The sequence below is a fragment of the Notolabrus celidotus genome, unplaced genomic scaffold (assembly GCF_009762535.1).
Source record: "Notolabrus celidotus isolate fNotCel1 unplaced genomic scaffold, fNotCel1.pri scaffold_134_arrow_ctg1, whole genome shotgun sequence".
NCBI lineage: Eukaryota > Metazoa > Chordata > Actinopteri > Labriformes > Labridae > Notolabrus > Notolabrus celidotus.
This window is the reverse complement of record NW_023260014.1, coordinates 139963-157462: the sequence shown is the minus strand read 5'-3', so window position 1 is coordinate 157462 and position 17500 is coordinate 139963. Positions and strand designations below refer to the sequence as shown.

Below are 17500 nucleotides of genomic sequence, written 5' to 3'. Positions count from 1 at the left end.
CAAAACGCTAAAGGTCTCTCCTGTAAACGTTCCACAGCAATCATGCAGCTGACACGCCTCCTGTGTGAACACAGAGTACAGCTGGCTGTGGAAACTCCTGATCAGGGTTTACCTTACAAATCCTGCTGAACCAGACTGTACCACCTGACCGAACTACAGAAGATGGAGTGTAAATAAAAACTCTGAACTGTCCCTTTAACAGCACAACATGTAATCCCTGCTCTACCTTCAGCTTCAGTCCGGATGTTTGCTCCATGACGTGAACCGGTCGGATCGATAATCACCAGGAAACAGACCCTGCTGACGGTTTCACTGAACTCTGTGATCTTTATTTGATCAAAGCTTTAGTTTTGGATGTATGGAGGCCTGGAGAGGACAAAAAGCAGACTGACACTGCTTTAGTTTTGGATGTATGGAGGCCTGGAGTGGACAAAAAGCAGACTGACACACAGCTTTAGTTTTGAATGTATGGAGGCCTGGAGTGGACAAAAAGCAGACTGACACACAGCTTTAGTTTTGGATGTATGGAGGCCTGGAGTGGACAAAAAGCAGACTGACACACAGCTTTAGTTTTGAATGTATGGAGGCCTGGAGTGGACAAAAAGCAGACTGACACACAGCTTTAGTTTTGGATGTATGGAGGCCTGGAGTGGACAAAAAGCAGACTGACACAGCTTTAGTTTTGGATGTATGGAGGCCTGGAGTGGACAAAAAGCAGACTGACACATAGCTTTAGTTTTGAATGTATGGAGGCCTGGAGTGGGCAAAAAGCAGACTGACACATAGTTTTAGTTTTGAATGTATGGAGGCCTGGAGTGGACAAAAAGCAGACTGACACACAGCTTTAGTTTTGGATGTATGGAGGCCTGGAGTGGACAAAAAGCAGACTGACACACAGCTTTAGTTTTGGATGTATGGAGGCCTGGAGTGGGCAAAAAGCAGACTGACACATAGCTTTAGTTTTGAATGTATGGAGGCCTGGAGTGGACAAAAAGCAGACTGACACATAGCTTTAGTTTTGGATGTATGGAGGCCTGGAGTGGACAAAAAGCAGACTGACACATAGAGGAAGAAGGAGAAAGTGCGACTCAAACGTTGACCTTTATTGTTCATCTTCTGTTTCACATCTCAAACTTTTCCTCCACATAAAAACAGTGAAAGTTTCAGCCACGAGGAACACTGTCAAACATTTTTGGCAAAAATGATTTAAGTTTTAAATAATGTGCTTCGAAGTTAGAAGGTTTTAAGGTTGTACAGCAATAACTTAGGTTTACAGTGTTACTTGTTGCCAAGGCGACACAGAGCGGGACTGAAACGCTTCTCAAAGTTCCGTCTGAAATAAAAACGTTCCTCCGTCTGCTGACAGCCACACCTGAAATCTTTCAACAGACACTACAGCTAGAAGAAACATCATTAGGTCACCATGGTAACTGTCATTATTAAGGTAGGGGCGGGACCATGCAGGGACACAGGCAGAGAGGGGCGGAGCTAAGCGCTACACATCATTTTAGTGGTATAAAAACATAAAAAGTTAATTTTTAAAGTTTCTCTCAGCGATTAAGAAGCTTAACGGTCAGGTGGGAGGAGCCAATGAGGGAAGGGAAGGGGGCGGGGCTATCATTTAAATACAGACTCACTTCCTGTCCATTCACAAACAAACATTTTCTGACCGCCATATTTACAGGTCCTCCGAGTTCTAACTGTCCCAGCTGTGGTGATAAATAATTCCACTTCCTGTCTTCATACTGATGTCACAATGTACGAGCCACGCTCACTGCTGCCCCCGCCGCCACTACCACTGCTGCCGCCTCCTTCCCCGCCCTTCGGCTCCCGTTTCTTAGTGATGGGTGTCGGGATGAGTGACGGCCGAGTGGGCGTGGTGGAGGATGATGTGGTGGTCGGGGTGGGTGTGGCTGGTGTGGTGACATCAGCACTGCTCTTCCTCGGGCTCGGCGTGTAGTTGAAGGGGCTGACCCGAGCCGCCACGGCCCCGCTGCGCTGCTGAGCGCGCTGCTGCTGCTGGGCGGGGGGTTGTTGCTGATTCTGGGGTTGATGGCGCTCAGGAGGATGCTTGTCTTCCAGGCTCTCGCAGCTCCGGCGCAGGTTGAGGTTGGAGGAGGAGGAGGAAGAGGAGGAGGAGGAGGGGGGGATCTTAGAGGGGGCGGGGTTGTCGATGACAGGCGGGGCGTTAGCAGTGGTGGGCGAGCGGGCCGAACAGGAAGACGCAGAGCGTGGGTTGTTGACGGGGCAATCCTCGAGACGCACCCAAACATCTTCGGATTTGTCAGGGAAGCCCCGCCCCCCTGAAGCATCGCTGCTGCCGCTCTTAGTCTTCCTCCAGGTTCCCTTCGACCTTCCGGCACAGTCCTCCTCGCTCCGCCCCTTCTCGCTGGACTCTGAGGACGCCGACAGAACAGAGGAGGAGCTCCCGGTCCTCTTCCACGTCCCCACTCGTGGCAGAGATGTTGAATGTTTGCCGCCGCTTCCTCCTCCGCCCCCGCTGCCATTTTCTCGTTTCCAGGTGCCTGTGCGGCTAAATCGTGATGATGTCACTTCCTGTGGACGTGACGGGCTCTCAGAGTGGGAGCGGTTGACGTCGTGTCTCCTGGTTGTTGGTGGTAGTAGTGACTCTGGGCTGGATGGCGACTCTAAGGGCGCCGTTACCGCTGCCGCCGCTGCAGACTCCTCCAGTTTCCTCTTCAGCGTGGGGCTCGGCGCTTCTTTGATAAAAGTGGACTGACGGACGAGAGCCGGCTTCTCTGGCTCCGCCTTCTGCTTCTTGGCGGCTGAGGAGCCACTTACTCGAGAAGCGGACTCGCTCCGGGGGATGCCAGCACTCCTCCCCGCTCCGCTCTGTTTGGCTGTTCTGGAGGCGGACGAGGACGATGACGCGCTGCCTGGGGACGCGGTGCGCGGCAGCTGTGACAGCTTACTGCCTTTCTGATTGGCTGCTGTGGAAGAGCGAGAAGGGGTAGAGTCCCGAGAGGACCCGCCCCCTCTGTCAGCACCATCACTGTTACCTGGAGCCTTGGCCAAAGCCGCCGCTCTGGGTTTGCTCCGCCCCCTTGCTGCTGTCTCCGCCCTGGGTTTCCCTGTGATCAGACTCCTGTACACCTTCTTTCCACCTTTCACTGCCTTGGACTCCTCCTCTTCCTCCTCCTCTTCCTTCTTCTTCCTTGCATCCAATGTGGTGCGTTCTCCACCCTTCAGGACCCTGGCTCCACGCTTCACCTCCTTCCCCTCCCCCTCTTCCTCTTCTGCATTCTTGGTGACGGCTGGCAGGCGAAACGGCGAGCCCACAGACTTCAGAGACAGCACGGAGTCAGAGTCTGATGACGGCTGGCGGGAAAGTGAGGTGGCGGCGGCGGCGGCAGCGTTTAAGCTACTGACGATGGAGTTGGCGCCTTCCTGGATTGCCTTCCAATCAAAAGACTCGGAGTCAGGGGAGGCGGGGCTTCTTGGTGCCTCAGATGGCTCCTCCTCTTCTGGTCTAGGTTCAGGAGGCGGAGCGGCGGGCCCGGGCGGAGCAGCTGCAGATACTTTCTTCTTCTTCTTCGGCATGGCGGAGCTGATGCACTCCTGCAGGAGGTCGTCCTCGGAGTCGATGCTCAGCGAGCTGAGGGAGGAGTTTCTGGAGAAGCAGACGGGCGTGTCTTCCACATGGAAGGCTTTGGGGGCGTAGCCGCTGGCAGTAGTGGGGCGGGGCTTCAGATCTGCCTGTGAGGGTGGGGGCGCGGTTGTTGCTTTGCCTCCATCCTGTCTTTCAGGCGGCGGCGGTGGCGGCAGAGGTTGCGGAGGAGCGAACTCCTTATTATTGTTCTCCTGGTCGATGTCGCTCAGCGAGCTCAGAGACGAGTTCCTGGAGAAGCAGACCGGCGTGTCTTCGATGGAGAACTTCTGCTGCTCGTCAGACGCCGTGCCGTTCGTCGCAGGTTTCGTCCGAGGGAACACGGCCGCTGTCTGCTGTTTCCTCTTCCGACCCTCTTCTTCTTTCGTTTTCTTTTCCTCTTCATCCTTCTCAACACCGTCTTCTTCATCAAAGTCGAGTGAAGAGAGCGAGTCGTTTCGAGAGAAGCAGCATGGCGTTCCCTCGATGGGCGTGTAGTGTCGTGGAGAGTCGAAGGCGAACCCCGGCTTTGCTTTAGCGACCGCAGCTGAGGCGACATTATAACCGGACCGCTGAGGCATCGGCTTCACGGGTGACGTTGGCTTCTTCTTCTGTTGCTGAGGAGGCGGGGCCAAAGGGGGAAGAGGTGGGGGAAGGGGTGGAGCTTGGAGTGGGTCAATGTTGGGTGTAGTTCTGATTGGTTTCCTGGGTTTGGCTTTAGGCATGGCGGCACTAATGCACTCTGCGAGGATGTCATCACCGTTCTCACCCTCAGGAAGTCCTGCCTGCCTCCTCTGGGCAGAGGTGGGCGGGGCTACAGGTATGCTGGCTGCTGCCACCATCTCATTGGGTGGGGAGTCTATGGTGAGGTCACTGAGGGAAGTTGCAGTGGAGAAGTTGAGTGGAGTTCCTTCCACACAGTACACTCTCGGCACCTCCTCCGGTGGCGGTGGCGGTGGTTCCTTCCTCTGCTGGGACTGGGCACGACTTTGAGGTGGGAGGAGCTTATAAACAGGAAGCTGGCTGGGTTTCCTTGGCGCTGCTTGTTGCTGTTTCTTTGGTTTCCGTGACGATTTGGGCATGGCCATGTTGATGCACGCCTCAAGGATCTCAATGTCGTCATCGTCGTCTGATTCGTCAAGAATGGGTTGTGCCACCTCGTCCCTCCTCTCCTCGTTACCTCCCTCCTGCTCCTCTTTCTTCTTCTTCATCTCTGCTGTGATGTATGGCTCGTCCAGACTGAGCGCGCTCAGACTGGAGGCTCGGGAGAAGCCGTGTGGGGTGCTCTCCGTGGCGAAATGCAGCAGAACATCAGGGCTGCTCTCCTCCTGCTGCTTCTTTTTGACTTTGTCCTCCTTTGTTGTCTGAATCTCTGGCGGTAACGGCGGCGTCTTGGCACGGCTTGGCGGCATGGTCTGTCCCGGGCTGTCAGGAAGATCACTGGGGCTGACAACGCCACTCGGCACCCCGCTGCACGGCTCGCTGGAGCGCACGGAGCTGGCGATGGAAGAGGTGGAGAAGCTGTCGAGGGAGCTAACAGATGTGCAGCGGCTAAACATCAGCGGCGTTTCCTGAGCGTACGGCAGCTCTGGAGGACTCTTCGGCGTCCTGGCGCCCGAGGATGTCACGTGGTGGTGGTGGTGGTGGTGGTGGCCATGATGATGATGATGACCCCGCCTCCCACGTGTGGAGGGAGCCGCCGCAGCAGCAGCCGTTTGGCTCTCTGCCTCTTTCTGCTGCCTCTGCTGTTGCTCATGAGCGTCTTTCTCGCTGACAGGAAGTGTCGGGTAGTCGTTACTTCTGCCGCCGCCACTGATGACGCTCCCACCTCTCCTCTTCCTCCCGATGACGTCACCGTCTTCTTCCTCCTCCTCTGAAGACAGCGAGGACAGCGAGCTGCCTCTGGAGAAGCAGATGGGTGTGTCCTCGACGCAGTACGTCTGTGTGGACTCCTGGTTGCTTTTTGATGCTGAACGATTGGTTGGAGGTGGAGGGGGGCGGAGCTTGTTGGAAGAGGAAGGCTGGGGCGAGGGCACTGATGAGGCAGCGGCGTTTTCAGGCTTGAACAGCGGTTTGCGGGGGGCGTCTGCGCCGTACTTCAGGCTGTAGTCAATAGGCTGTTCTCCGGTCGAGTCGGCGCCATAGTTTGAAGTCGCCGTGGACGCGACGTAGCATGGCGGAATGGGCGCCATGTGGCCACTCGTTGCAGAGTCACCGCCATCGTTCCTCCTCCTCAGCCGGGCATCCTGTTGGTCATCCTCGTCGCTCTCGATGGCGCTGCGGTGACTGGGACTCTGTCTCCCAGAGTTCAACTGTTCGTCAGAGTACTTAAGGCTGTAGTTGATGGGCGTGTCAAGCTCCGCCCCGTCATCATCCGCCATGTGGTTGGCGCTGCGTATCTTGTGGGCCAGGTCAGCTGGGTACTTCCTGTAGACGCAGCACTTGTTGGTTCCGCTTTCCTCCGGCAAGAATGGATCCGATGATGGTTTCGTCTTGCCACGGTTTCCGTAGCCGTCGGCGCTCGTCACGCTGTTGAGGCTGTCGCTGGACGCTCGAACGCTGGGCGGGAATACGGGCCGGATGTACGTCGCATCGTCACTCGTCCTTTTTGATCCATCTCCGTTCTTCGGGCTGGAAAGCACCGGCGTGTTTGCATACGAGCGTGTTGTGCTCCCTGCTCCTCCGGCGCTGTTACAGCCCCGCCCCTTCCTGTGTGCGGCCTTGGGGCTCAGATTGTCTATGTTATCAAAAGTCTCTGACAGCTGCTGAGCGTCCAGCTCCTCAAACAAAGCCTTCTGTTTGCGAGCGTGCAGCGAGGGGGCGCCGGCCCCGGGGGACAACACGCTGGCGTCCTTGTAGCGGGCCGGCCGGTTGGCCATCAGGTTACGGAGGGCGGCGGCGCTTCCCATCGCAATCATCTTGTGTCGAGAGTGAATGAGGTTACGCAGCATGCCCACGGCGCCCAGCTCCCATAAAGCCTCTTGGTCTTTAGCATCTCTGGCGGACAGATTCCAGAGCGTCCCGCAGGCGTTGGACACGATGGTCAAACTGTGAGACTTCAGGTGCTGCAGCAGAGTCGGCAGGCAGCCGTGCTCACGCAGGATCTGCCTGCAAGACAACACGCAGGGAGAAGACGTTAATACAGAGCGTGGATATCTGTCTCATGTTGGTCTCGTCATGGAGACGAGACAGAGTGCGGGGGTTTACCTGTGCGCCTCGTTGGTGGCGATGAGGCTGGACACATTACGCAGGATTCCGCCCCCGCTCTCGATGATGGCGAGCGTGTTCGTGTGGCTGCGATGCGTCAGGGTTCCTACCAGGAAGGCGAGCGCTCCGTCTACAGCGCAGATGTCCGCCTTGTTTTCAGTGCAATGAGCTGACAGGTTCCAGAGGGCGCTCAGGACGGACTTCAGAGTGGACTCCTGAGAAAGGAGAAGGAACCACGTGTTACCTGATCAAGATCAACAAACTGTGACATGAAGACAAGTCTGATGTTTACCTTCTGGACCTCCAGGGCGCAGCCCATCAGCGCTCGCACGCTGCCCACCTCCCGCAGAGTCTTCTTACTGTTGACGTCTGCACGCCACGACAAGTTCCTGAGCACGCTCGCTATGACCTGAGACCAGAGACAGGGGGACAGGAAGTCAGACACATTTAAACCACAGCGTCCTGAGATCAACAAAGTCAAGGTGTTCACAGCCGCCATCTTCAAGGTCACATTATGATCCTCACCAAGGTCATAAGAACCAGAGAAGACCTGAGTCCTAGAGCAGGAACCAGAGAAGACCTGAGTCCTAAAGCAGGAACCAGAGAAGACCTGAGTCCTAAAGCAGGAACCAGAGAAGACCTGAGTCCTAAAGCAGGAACCAGAGAAGACCTGAGTCCTAAAGCAGGAACCAGAGAAGACCTGAGTCCTAAAGCAGGAACCAGAGAAGACCTGAGTCCTAAAGCAGGAACCAGAGAAGACCTGAGTCCTAGAGCAGGAACCAGAGAAGACCTGAGTCCTAGAGCAGGAACCAGAGAAGACCTGAGTCCTAAAGCAGGAACCAGAGAAGACCTGAGTCCTAGAGCAGGAACCAGAGAAGACCTGAGTCCTAAAGCAGGAACCAGAGAAGACCTGAGTCCTAAAGCAGGAACCAGAGAAGACCTGAGTCCTAAAGCAGGAACCAGAGAAGACCTGAGTCCTAGAGCAGGAACCAGAGAAGACCTGAGTCCTAAAGCAGGAATAGGAACCAGAGGGTCTTTCAGTCTGTTTCAAACCTTCCCCAGGAAGAGGCGGCATCGAGCCCTGACAAGTCCTTAGCTTTCACTCAGGGCTAAAATCTTTCAAATTAAATAATGATTTCACATTTTTCCTGATAATATCGCCTGATGAAATAAATAAGATCTGTTTTATTGTGATAACATCTTTATTAATATCGCCTGATGAAATAAATAAGATCTGTTTAATTGTGATAACATCTTTATTAATATCGCCTGATGAAATAAATAAGATCTGTTTTATTGTGATAACATCTTTATTAATATCGCCTGATGAAATAAATAAGATCTGTTTTATTGTGATAACATCTTTATTAATATCGCCTGATGAAAGCTGTAAACAGTGCGGCTGCAGGGAACTCTGGATGGGGAGCGATGCAGACTGCAGCCTAGTGTGATCCGCAGGTACCCTCTGATTCAGAAAGGTCCTGTTGTTGTTGTTGTTGTTGTTGTTGTTGTTGTTGTTGTTGCTGCTGTTGTTGTTGTTGTTGTTGCTGTTGTTGTTGTTGCTGTTGTTGTTGTTGCTGTTGTTGTTGTTGTTGTTGTTGCTGTTGTTGTTGTTGTTGTTGTTGCTGTTGTTGTTGTTGTTGTTGTTGCTGTTGTTGTTGTTGTTGCTGTTGTTGTTGTTGTTGTTGTTGTTGTTGTTGTTGTTGTTGTTGTTGCTGTTGTTGTTGTTGTTGCTGTTGTTGTTGTTGTTGTTGATTGTGCGCTTCATCCCGCTCACTGTGTCTGTTTTTGTTCTGCTCCGTCTCACCTCAACACAATGAAAACAGCTTCATCAGAACAATCTGACTTCAGTCTGTTTAATGACGTCATGAATCAATACCTGCCGTCACTGCTTATATATATACATATATATATATATATATATACATACATATATATATATATATATACATACATATATATATATATATATATATATATATATATATATATATATATACATATGTGTTTATAAATCCTACAGGGAGACACAGTGTCTGCCCGTCCCTCTCAGCATGCTCTCTGAACTGCAGACACAGATGCTCTGATCCCTGAAACCAGCCTGGGTCTGCTGCTCGGTCTACGTCCCGCTCTCTGACCTCTAAAAGAACTCCAGAGACGCCATGACACCTCCAGACAGATGTGAGTCCTAAACCGGTCTCAGGGTCATACAAGACTGAGCTTACCTGCTGCAGGTCTTCACTGTCAGACTTCAGCTGGGCCACCATCGCTCTCATGCAGCCCTTCATGGAGCACAGCGTGGCCTGAAGGGAAAACACAGGGCTGTGATCTGATTGGTTCCTGACCCTTTAAAGATGCATCAGTGTGTCTGTGTCCTCTCACCTTATTGGCTACGTCTCCAAAGGTCAGGTTGGTGAGCGCCATGCCGGCATACCGTCTCAGCGTCACGCTGTAATGATCGCTACTGAGACCGAACATCTCACAGTCCACCTGCAGCAGCTCCGCCACCGCCTGTAGACCACCTGCAGGGATTCAGACCAGAGTTAAGACCAGCTTCAGGATCAGCTGTAGACCACCTGCAGGGATTCAAACCAGAGTTAAGACCAGCTTCAGGATCAGCTGTAGACCACCTGCAGGGATTCAGACCAGAGTTAAGACCAGCTTCAGAATCAGCTGTAGACCACCTGCAGGGATTCAAACCAGAGTTAAGACCAGCTTCAGGATCACCTGCCTGTCAGTAGTAATAAGTCTCTCATTAGTAATAACAGCCAGTCAGTAGAAGTAACAGCCTGTCAGTAGAAGTAACAGCCTGTCAGTAGAAGTAACAGCCTGTCAGTAGTAATAACAGCCAGTCAGTAGAAGTAACAGCCTGTCAGTAGTAATAACAGCCTGTCAGTAGTAGTAACAGCCTGTCAATAGTAATAACAGCCTGTCAGTAGTAATAACAGCCTGTCAGTAGTTATAACAGCCTGTCAGTAGTAATAACAGCCTGTCAGTAGTAATAACAGTCTGTCAGTAGAAGTAACAGCCTGTCAGTAGTAATAACAGCCTGTCAGTAGTAATAACAGCCTGTCAGTAGTTATAACAGCCTGTCAGTAGTAATAACAGTCTGTCAGTAGTTATAACAGCCAGTAAGTAGTAATAACAGTCTGTCAGTAGTTATAACAGCCTGTCAGTAGTAATAACAGCCTGTCAGTAGTTATAACAGCCTGTCAGTAGTAATAACAGCCTGTAAGTAGTAATAACAGCCTGTCAGTAGTAATAAAAGCCTGTCAGTAGTAATAACAGCCTGTCAGTAGTATTAACAGTCTGTCAGTAGTTATAACAGCCTGTCCGTAGTAATAACAGTCTGTCAGTAGTAGTAACAGCCTGTCAGTAGTTATAACAGTCTGTCAGTAGTAATAACAGCCTGTAAGTACTGCCTGTCAGTAGTAATAAAAGCCTGTCAGTAGTAATAACAGCCAGTAAGTAGTAATAACAGCCTGTCAGTAGTTATAACAGCCTGTCAGTAGTAATAACAGTCTGTCCGTAGTAGTAACAGCCTGTCAGTAGTTATAACAGTCTGTCAGTAGTAATAACAGCCTGTAAGTAGTAATAACTGCCTGTCAGTAGTAATAAAAGCCTGTCAGTAGTAATAACAGCCAGTAAGTAGTAATAACAGCCTGTCAGTAGTAATAAAAGCCTGTCAGTAGTAATAACAGCCTGTAAGTAGTAATAACAGCCTGTCAGTAGTAATAAAAGCCTGTCAGTAGTAATCACAGCCAGTAAGTAGTAATAACAGCCTGTCAGTAGTAATAACAGCCTGTCAGTAGTAATAACAGCCTGTCAGTAGTAATAAAAGCCTGTCAGTAGTAATAACAGCCAGTAAGTAGTAATAACAGCCTGTCAGTAGTAATAACAGCCAGTAAGTAGTAATAACAGCCTGTAAGTAGTAATAACAGCCTGTCAGTAGTAATAAAAGCCTGTCAGTAGTAATAACAGCCAGTAAGTAGTAATAACAGCCTGTAAGTAGTAATAACAGCCTGTCAGTAGTAATAAAAGCCTGTCAGTAGTAATAACAGCCAGTAAGTAGTAATAACAGCCTGTAAGTAGTAATAACAGCCTGTCAGTAGTAATAAAAGCCTGTCAGTAGTAATAACAGCCAGTAAGTAGTAATAACAGCCTGTCAGTAGTAATAACAGCCAGTTAACAGCTCACCCAGCTCGTTCATGGCGTGGCGGTGCTCTTCGTCGAATGAAAGCTTCATCAGGACGCAGACAGCGGGGCAGATCTGATGTTCCACTGGAGACGGCACTACACACAAAATCATCACACACAAGTTTAACCAACACACACACAGTCAAAGGTTCTGATTGGGTGTTTTGAGTGACATCACTCACTAGGGTTGTCTTCCTGGTCCACGCCCCTCTCATGGTTCTCTTGCCAGCTCCAGCACGCCTCACAGTAATGACGCACCTGTTCCAGCAGGTGGAGCACCCTGATCTCTCTCCGCCCTCGCTTGTCGTCTGGTTGGCTGTGAACGATGTTGTGCAATGCTGCTGATGCCCGAGCGCGCGCCTCTTTACTACCTCGTGAGTTACCTTTGCAAAATAATATCAAGTCAGCTGCAATAGCAGAAACATATTATAAATATACACTAGAATAATTTTACTTAGAAGTTGGTCTTCATATTTTTAACACAGCACAAAGTGAGGTAGGAAAGGTTACCTAGCAACAAAGAGTCCTTGTCGTTGCCATGCAGCAGCTGGATGAGCAGAGGCAGACAGCCGGACTGACGCATGGCTATGCAGGAGTCCTGAGAGCTAGACATGGCCAGCAGAGTCCGTGACATGTCATCTTTATCATGAGTCCCCAACATGGACAGAAGGCTGTACACCATCTCCACCTGCAGGGAGGACATCCAGGTCCAGTTTAAACACACTTCAGTTCTTGCTTTGGGAGCACACAGTGTAGATCAGACCCCCTCCTCTCCGAATCACAGAGCACCAGCTGCTCCTCGTGGTCAACTGAACGACAGTAATCTCACTCCTGACAATCACAGCTGATTAAAGCTAATGTGATGATAAACATTCCTTCTTCCACAGGGGACAGGTTTTGGGAGCCTCTGGGTTACAGGTGTAGGTCTAACATACCTTGGTTCCCAGGTGGCTGGTGATTCGTCGAGGCACAGAATAGCTCGCCTCACTGGCTGGCTCGTGGTCCAATCTGCTGCTGGAGCTCTGACGAAACAAACACGGTTCAGATTCAGCAGGTAGAGGTCAAAGGTCAGAGGTCAGAGGTCAAAGGTGAAAAAAACAAAGGAGGGAAGAAAAAGGTGGAAAGTTCTCACCTGAGCTCCAGCTGATCCAGAGCTGTCACTCACTTCTGGAACTTCCTCCACCTGAGAGAGAGAGAGAGAGAGAGAGAGAGAGAGAGAGAGAGAGAGAGAGAGAGAGAGAGAGAGAGAGAGAGAGAGAGAGAGGGAGGGAGGAGTCAGGTTTCTGTATTTCATGTTTGTGAATTGTCTTAAATCAATACTTCAGGTGAGTTTACCTGAAGACGGGCTCCAAGCTTTAAGATATCCTTCTCTATCTGTTGAATACGAGACACACGGGCCTACACACACACACACACACACACACACACACACACAGACACACACACACACAGTTTAGGGTTAGGGTTAGGGTACAGTCTGTCTCAGGGTCAGGGTCAGGGTCAGGGTCAGGGTCTTACCTGAGCCCTCCTCTCCATCTCCTGACAGGAGCCCAGCTGCTCTTCCATGGCTGAGCGGATCTGCCGAGCTTCAAACTCAAGCTGACGCCGACTCATGTCCGTCTGCAGAGTGAACTACAAACAGCACAGTGTCAGCTCCAAAGCTGCAAAGACTCATGGGAACTGTAGTATGTAAAGACACCTGAGAGCCACTGAGGACACTTCAGCCCTTTTCATATTGTCCTCTGTTCTCTGTAAGACCTCCGACCCCTGACCGCAGCACAGCGCTGGGACCTCTGTGTCCTGCCTGAAGGTGCAGAGATCTTTACCTGACAGGATGAAAAGGGCTTCTGACTCTCAGCACTCAGCAGGGCTGAGATTTAAAGTGTGTTACATTCTCAGTGAGCGGCAGGCTGTCGATCCTCTTGGTAAGATTCTGCAGCTGAGCATAGTACCAATCCTTCTCCTTCTCCTCCTTCTCAAGCTCAGCCAATAGGAGAGACCTGTCACAAAGCAGCAGCCAATCACAGGGCAGGACACACACAGGGGTTAGGACCATTACAAAACTGGCAAAACTATAAATATAACAACAAAACCTGCTTCCAAACATCCTGCAGTCATAACAGCAGCTCTCTTCAACAGGGATGGGACCAGTTTTAACCCCGCAGACAGAACCCCCCTTACTCTGTGTGGACTCCAGCATTACTACATCCTGCAGAGGGCGGTCTCACAGTGCCACTAAGACCGGTCTCAGTACTTCTACCAGTCAGACTGATGCACAGCTCTGGTCTCTGGTCTCTGGTATTACAGGTTGGCTCAACAGTTAAACGTTGTCACCCTCGCTACTCTGCACCAGAATGACGAGCCAGTTAAACACATGGGTTAGACCCATGAAGAAACAACACTCTGCTAACGCTAACGCTAACCCTCTCTGACGCTCACACAGAACAACGTTTAAAACCGATCCCTGCGTAACCCCGGGAGACCACTGAGACCGAAGGAAGGGCAGCAGGGCTCTGAGTTATAGTAGTTATACTAGATACAAGTAATACAAGGAAGAGTAGTAATAACAGTAGTAGTAACAGCAGTAATAGTAGTGATAGTACTAGTAATAACAGTAGTAATAACAGTAATAATAGTAGTTGTAATAGTACTAGTAGTTATAAAAAATAGTAATAACAGTAGTAATAGTAGTTGTAATAGTACTAGTAGTTATAAAAGTAGTAATAACAGTAGTAATAGTACTAGTAGTACTCTCCCTAGTACCTCTCCTTCTCAAGCTCCTCCAGGCAGCGGTCATGGCTGTCTCTGCCTGCAGACGGCAGCCCTCTCCTGGGGATGGCAATAGGGGTCAGGTGGCCTCCCGCTGCTCCTGCAGGAGCACCAGATCCAGATCCAGATCCAGATCCAGATCCAGATCCAGAGGAGGCCGAACTGGAGGAGGAGGACGTGGGCAGAGGAGGCCTTGACCTGGGCTTCGAACCCGCAGAGTCCAGGCTCATCTCTAGAGGTCAGGAGATGTCAGGTTTAACCACATGATACGTTCCTGCACACTGCACTGTGTGTTAAAGTGTGTGTGTGTGTGTGTGTGTGTGTGTGTGTGTGTGTATGTGTGTGTGTGTGTGTGTGTGTGTGTGTGTGTGTGTGTGTGTGTGTGTGTGTGTGTGTCCTTCACCCTTCAGTCTCTCGATGAGCTCCAGCTGAGATCCAGATGCCTCTCCAGACTCTTCCTCTATGGTGCCCTGCAACTGCTTCAGCACTTCCTGTTTGAGAAGAACAGCACATGATCACATGCTGACATCACGGCGCAGTGACATCAAGGCACAGTGACATCACGGCACAGTGACATCACGCCGCAGTGACATCACGCCGCAGTGAGTTTCCTGATGCTTTCAAAGCGAGGCAGCAGAGTCACAAACAGGACAGAGGAAATACTACAGTTACAGACTATATTCTCTCTCTATATTCTCTCTCTATATTCTCTCTATATTCTCTCTCTATATTCTCTCTATATTCTCTCTATATTCTCTCTGTATATATTCTCTCTATATTCTCTCTCTATATTCTCTCTCTATATTCTCTCTCTATATTCTCTCTATATTCTCTCTATATTCTCTCTGTATATATTCTCTCTATATTCTCTCTATATTCTCTCTGTATATATTCTCTCTGTATATATTCTCTCTATATTCTCTCTATATTCTCTCTATATTCTCTCTCTATATTCTCTCTGTATATATTCTCTCTATATTCTCTCTCTATATTCTCTCTCTATATTCTCTCTATATTCTCTCTATATTCTCTCTGTATATATTCTCTCTATATTCTCTCTATATTCTCTCTGTATATATTCTCTCTATATATTCTCTCTATATTCTCTCTCTATATTCTCTCTGTATATATTCTCTCTATATTCTCTCTGTATATATTCTCTCTATATTCTCTCTGTATATATTCTCTCTATATTCTCTCTCTCCCTACTCACCGTGATGAGCCGACAGCGCTCAAACAGCGACATGATGCAGATTAACACTCACACTGTCACTGAGCTTCAGTGCAAACCACACAAAACACATAAGAGGAAACAGGAAACAGGAAACAGGAAAAGGGAAGCTAGTGTATGTCTGAAGAGGAGGAGCGGACCATTAAGAAAAATGGTTGAAAAACAAAGACAGGAGTGAGTCAGACTCTCTGCATTTATCCTGTTCATTAATCCTCTGCTATTAATAAAGTGTATCTGTAGGTTTTCGGGTGGAGACTTCATCGTGGAGAGACTAAAGGCGTCCACTGAACTGATGTAAAGTCTGAGGCGGTCTCCCTACATGTTGATGTTCATTGATCCAGCTGTGTCACTCTTCGGGTTTACACTGGTGTTATACGTAATAACGCTTCCCATCCAGATCCAGATCCACACATCAGAGCAGAGAGTGAAGACGGGGAGGGTAAATGCTAATGATCTGTGCACACGCACCCCCCACCCCGGTCTAAATATGAGTCCAATGCTTAAGTGTTAAAAGCTGCAGTTCATGGAGGATCCACTAGAGGCTGGCTCCAGAAGTACCGGAGGTCACATACACATGAATGTGAGAAAGCCGATCTTTACAGCAGAGATAAACATGTTTACAGTCTGGTTCTAAAGACCAGTGGAGTCTGGATAGATCATGTCTCGATGTGCTCTCACTGTGAGGGGGGGGGGGGGGGATTTATTTTTAACGTGGCAGAATCAAAGATATTGAGATTACGAGTCTTCCAATGAGAGGCTCAGCTGCCTGCAGGAACACTGCAGCTGTTGGCGAGGAGGCTCAAACTCCGCCTCTTTACGTCACACTGGCTCTACAGAAGCAATATGGCTGCCACCGCCGATTGGCCTCAAAACCTCAGAAACAGACGGGTGACGTCACGGAGACTACGTCCGTTTTTATACAGTCTGTGGATCAGACACATAAGGCCGGACAGTCTGTGAGAGCTGGGTCTGTCCCCTTTAAGGACCAGGTGCAGCTCATGAACAGGGAGCAGTGTTTAACCGGGGCTACTTAAGGTCAAAGGTTATATCATAAGTTAATTAACATCCTCCAGCCAATCAGAGCTGAGCGTTAGTGACATCATCATGTTAGCAGTGACCTCTGAGTCCTCCTGCACTCACCTTCATGTTGGACGCTTCAGTCTCCAGCTTGGTCAGGTGGTTGGAGTTGTCCTGCAGCTCCTGTCGTAGGTTACAGTTCTCCATCTTCAACACCTCCACCTGCCTCAGCAGCTGGTCATAGGACGCTGCTGCCATGATGGACGCCCCTCAGCTGACCTGCAGGAACACCGTCAGGACAGCGTCAGGACACCGTCAGTACTCAACCAGAGTACTACTACTACACTCTGCTGAGGTACTACTCCACCAGTGTACTAGTCCACCAGAGTACTACTACTACACTCTGCTGAGGTACTACTCCACCAGTGTACTACTAGTCCACCAGAGTACTACTACTACACTCTGCTGAGGTACTACTCCACCAGTGTACTACTAGTCCACCAGAGTACTACTACTACACTCTGCTGAGGTACTACTCCACCAGAGTACTACTACTCCACCAGAGTACTACTACTCCACCAGAGAACTACTACTACACTCTGCTGAGGTACTACTCCACCGGTGTACTAGTCCACCAGAGTACTACTACTACACTCTGCTGAGGTACTACTCCACCAGAGTACTACTACTACACCAGAGTACTACTACTACACCAGAGTACTACTACTACACTCTGCTGCCAAGATGGACGCCCCTCAGCTGACCTGCAGGAACACCGTCAGTACTGAGCTGCTGAGGTACTACTACACATTACTGTAGTATTACACACTGTACTGTAGTAGTACACACAGTACTGTAGTATTACACAAAGTACTGCAGTATTACACACTGTACTGCAGTATTACACACAGTACTATAGTATTACACACTGTACTGTAGTATTACACACAGTACTGTAGTATTACACACTGTACTGCAGTATTACACACTGTACTGTAGTAGTACACACTGTACTGTAGTATTACACACAGTACTGTAGTATTACACACTGTACTGTAGTAGTACACACTGTACTGTAGTATTACACACTGTACTGCAGTATTACATACTGTACTGCAGTATTACACACTGTACTGTAGTAGTACACACTGTACTGTAGTATTACACACTGTACTGCAGTATTACACACTGTACTGCAGTATTACAGACCGTACTGTAGTATTACACACTGTACTGTAGTATTACACACTGTACTGCAGTATTACACACTGTACTGTAGTATTACACACAGTACTGTAGTATTACACTGTACTGCAGTATTACACACTGTACTGCAGTATTACACACAGTACTGTAGTATTACACTGTACTGCAGTATTACAGACTGTACTGTAGTACTACACACTGTACTGTAGTATTACATACTGTACTGTAGTATTACACACTGTACTGCAGTATTACAGACTGTACTG

At 49.6% G+C, this 17500-nt stretch overlaps 2 protein-coding genes across 3 annotated transcripts in view; both read right to left on the bottom strand.

Moving 5' to 3' along the window:
• LOC117808643 (FSD1-like protein) overlaps positions 1–331 on the bottom strand; it is a 6584-nt gene extending 6253 nt beyond the window's left edge. Inside the window, exon 1 of the mRNA XM_034678327.1 lies at positions 227–331. Coding sequence (XP_034534218.1) covers positions 227–256 — 30 coding nt within the window. The 5' untranslated portion in view covers positions 257–331. The remainder of the gene's footprint in view (positions 1–226) is intronic.
• Positions 332–1077: 746 nt separating this feature from the next.
• apc (APC regulator of WNT signaling pathway) lies at positions 1078–16325 on the bottom strand. Of its 2 annotated transcripts, none has more exons than XM_034678328.1 (16): positions 16152–16325; positions 14184–14271; positions 13775–14012; positions 12903–13011; positions 12530–12643; positions 12347–12409; positions 12144–12194; positions 11947–12033; positions 11522–11699; positions 11194–11418; positions 11012–11107; positions 9197–9336; positions 9040–9117; positions 7107–7223; positions 6815–7029; positions 1078–6715 (listed from the first exon to the last, which is right to left on the bottom strand). In XM_034678328.1, exons 1-16 carry the CDS (start codon positions 16284–16286, stop codon positions 1741–1743), a joined length of 6909 nt encoding a protein of 2302 aa, XP_034534219.1. In that variant the 5' UTR covers positions 16287–16325; the 3' UTR covers positions 1078–1740. The 2 variants fall into 2 exon arrangements, with proteins under 2 accessions (XP_034534219.1, XP_034534220.1); XM_034678329.1 differs by having other exon boundaries at positions 1084–6715; positions 11194–11394; positions 16152–16309.
• Between the last annotated feature and the right edge of the window lie 1175 nt (positions 16326–17500).

Excerpts from the sequence above, each read along its gene's own strand:
- apc (XM_034678328.1), bottom strand. The coding sequence starts at position 16,286 with ATGGCAGCAGCGTCCTATGACCAGCTGCTGAGGCAGGTGGAGGTGTTG. Across the intron at positions 13,012-13,774 it reads GAGGAGCTTGAGAAGGAGAG|GTCTCTCCTATTGGCTGAGC; the intron begins GTACTAGGGAGA and ends GCTTTGTGACAG. Across the intron at positions 6,716-6,814 it reads GCCACCAACGAGGCGCACAG|GCAGATCCTGCGTGAGCACG; the intron begins GTAAACCCCCGC and ends GTTGTCTTGCAG.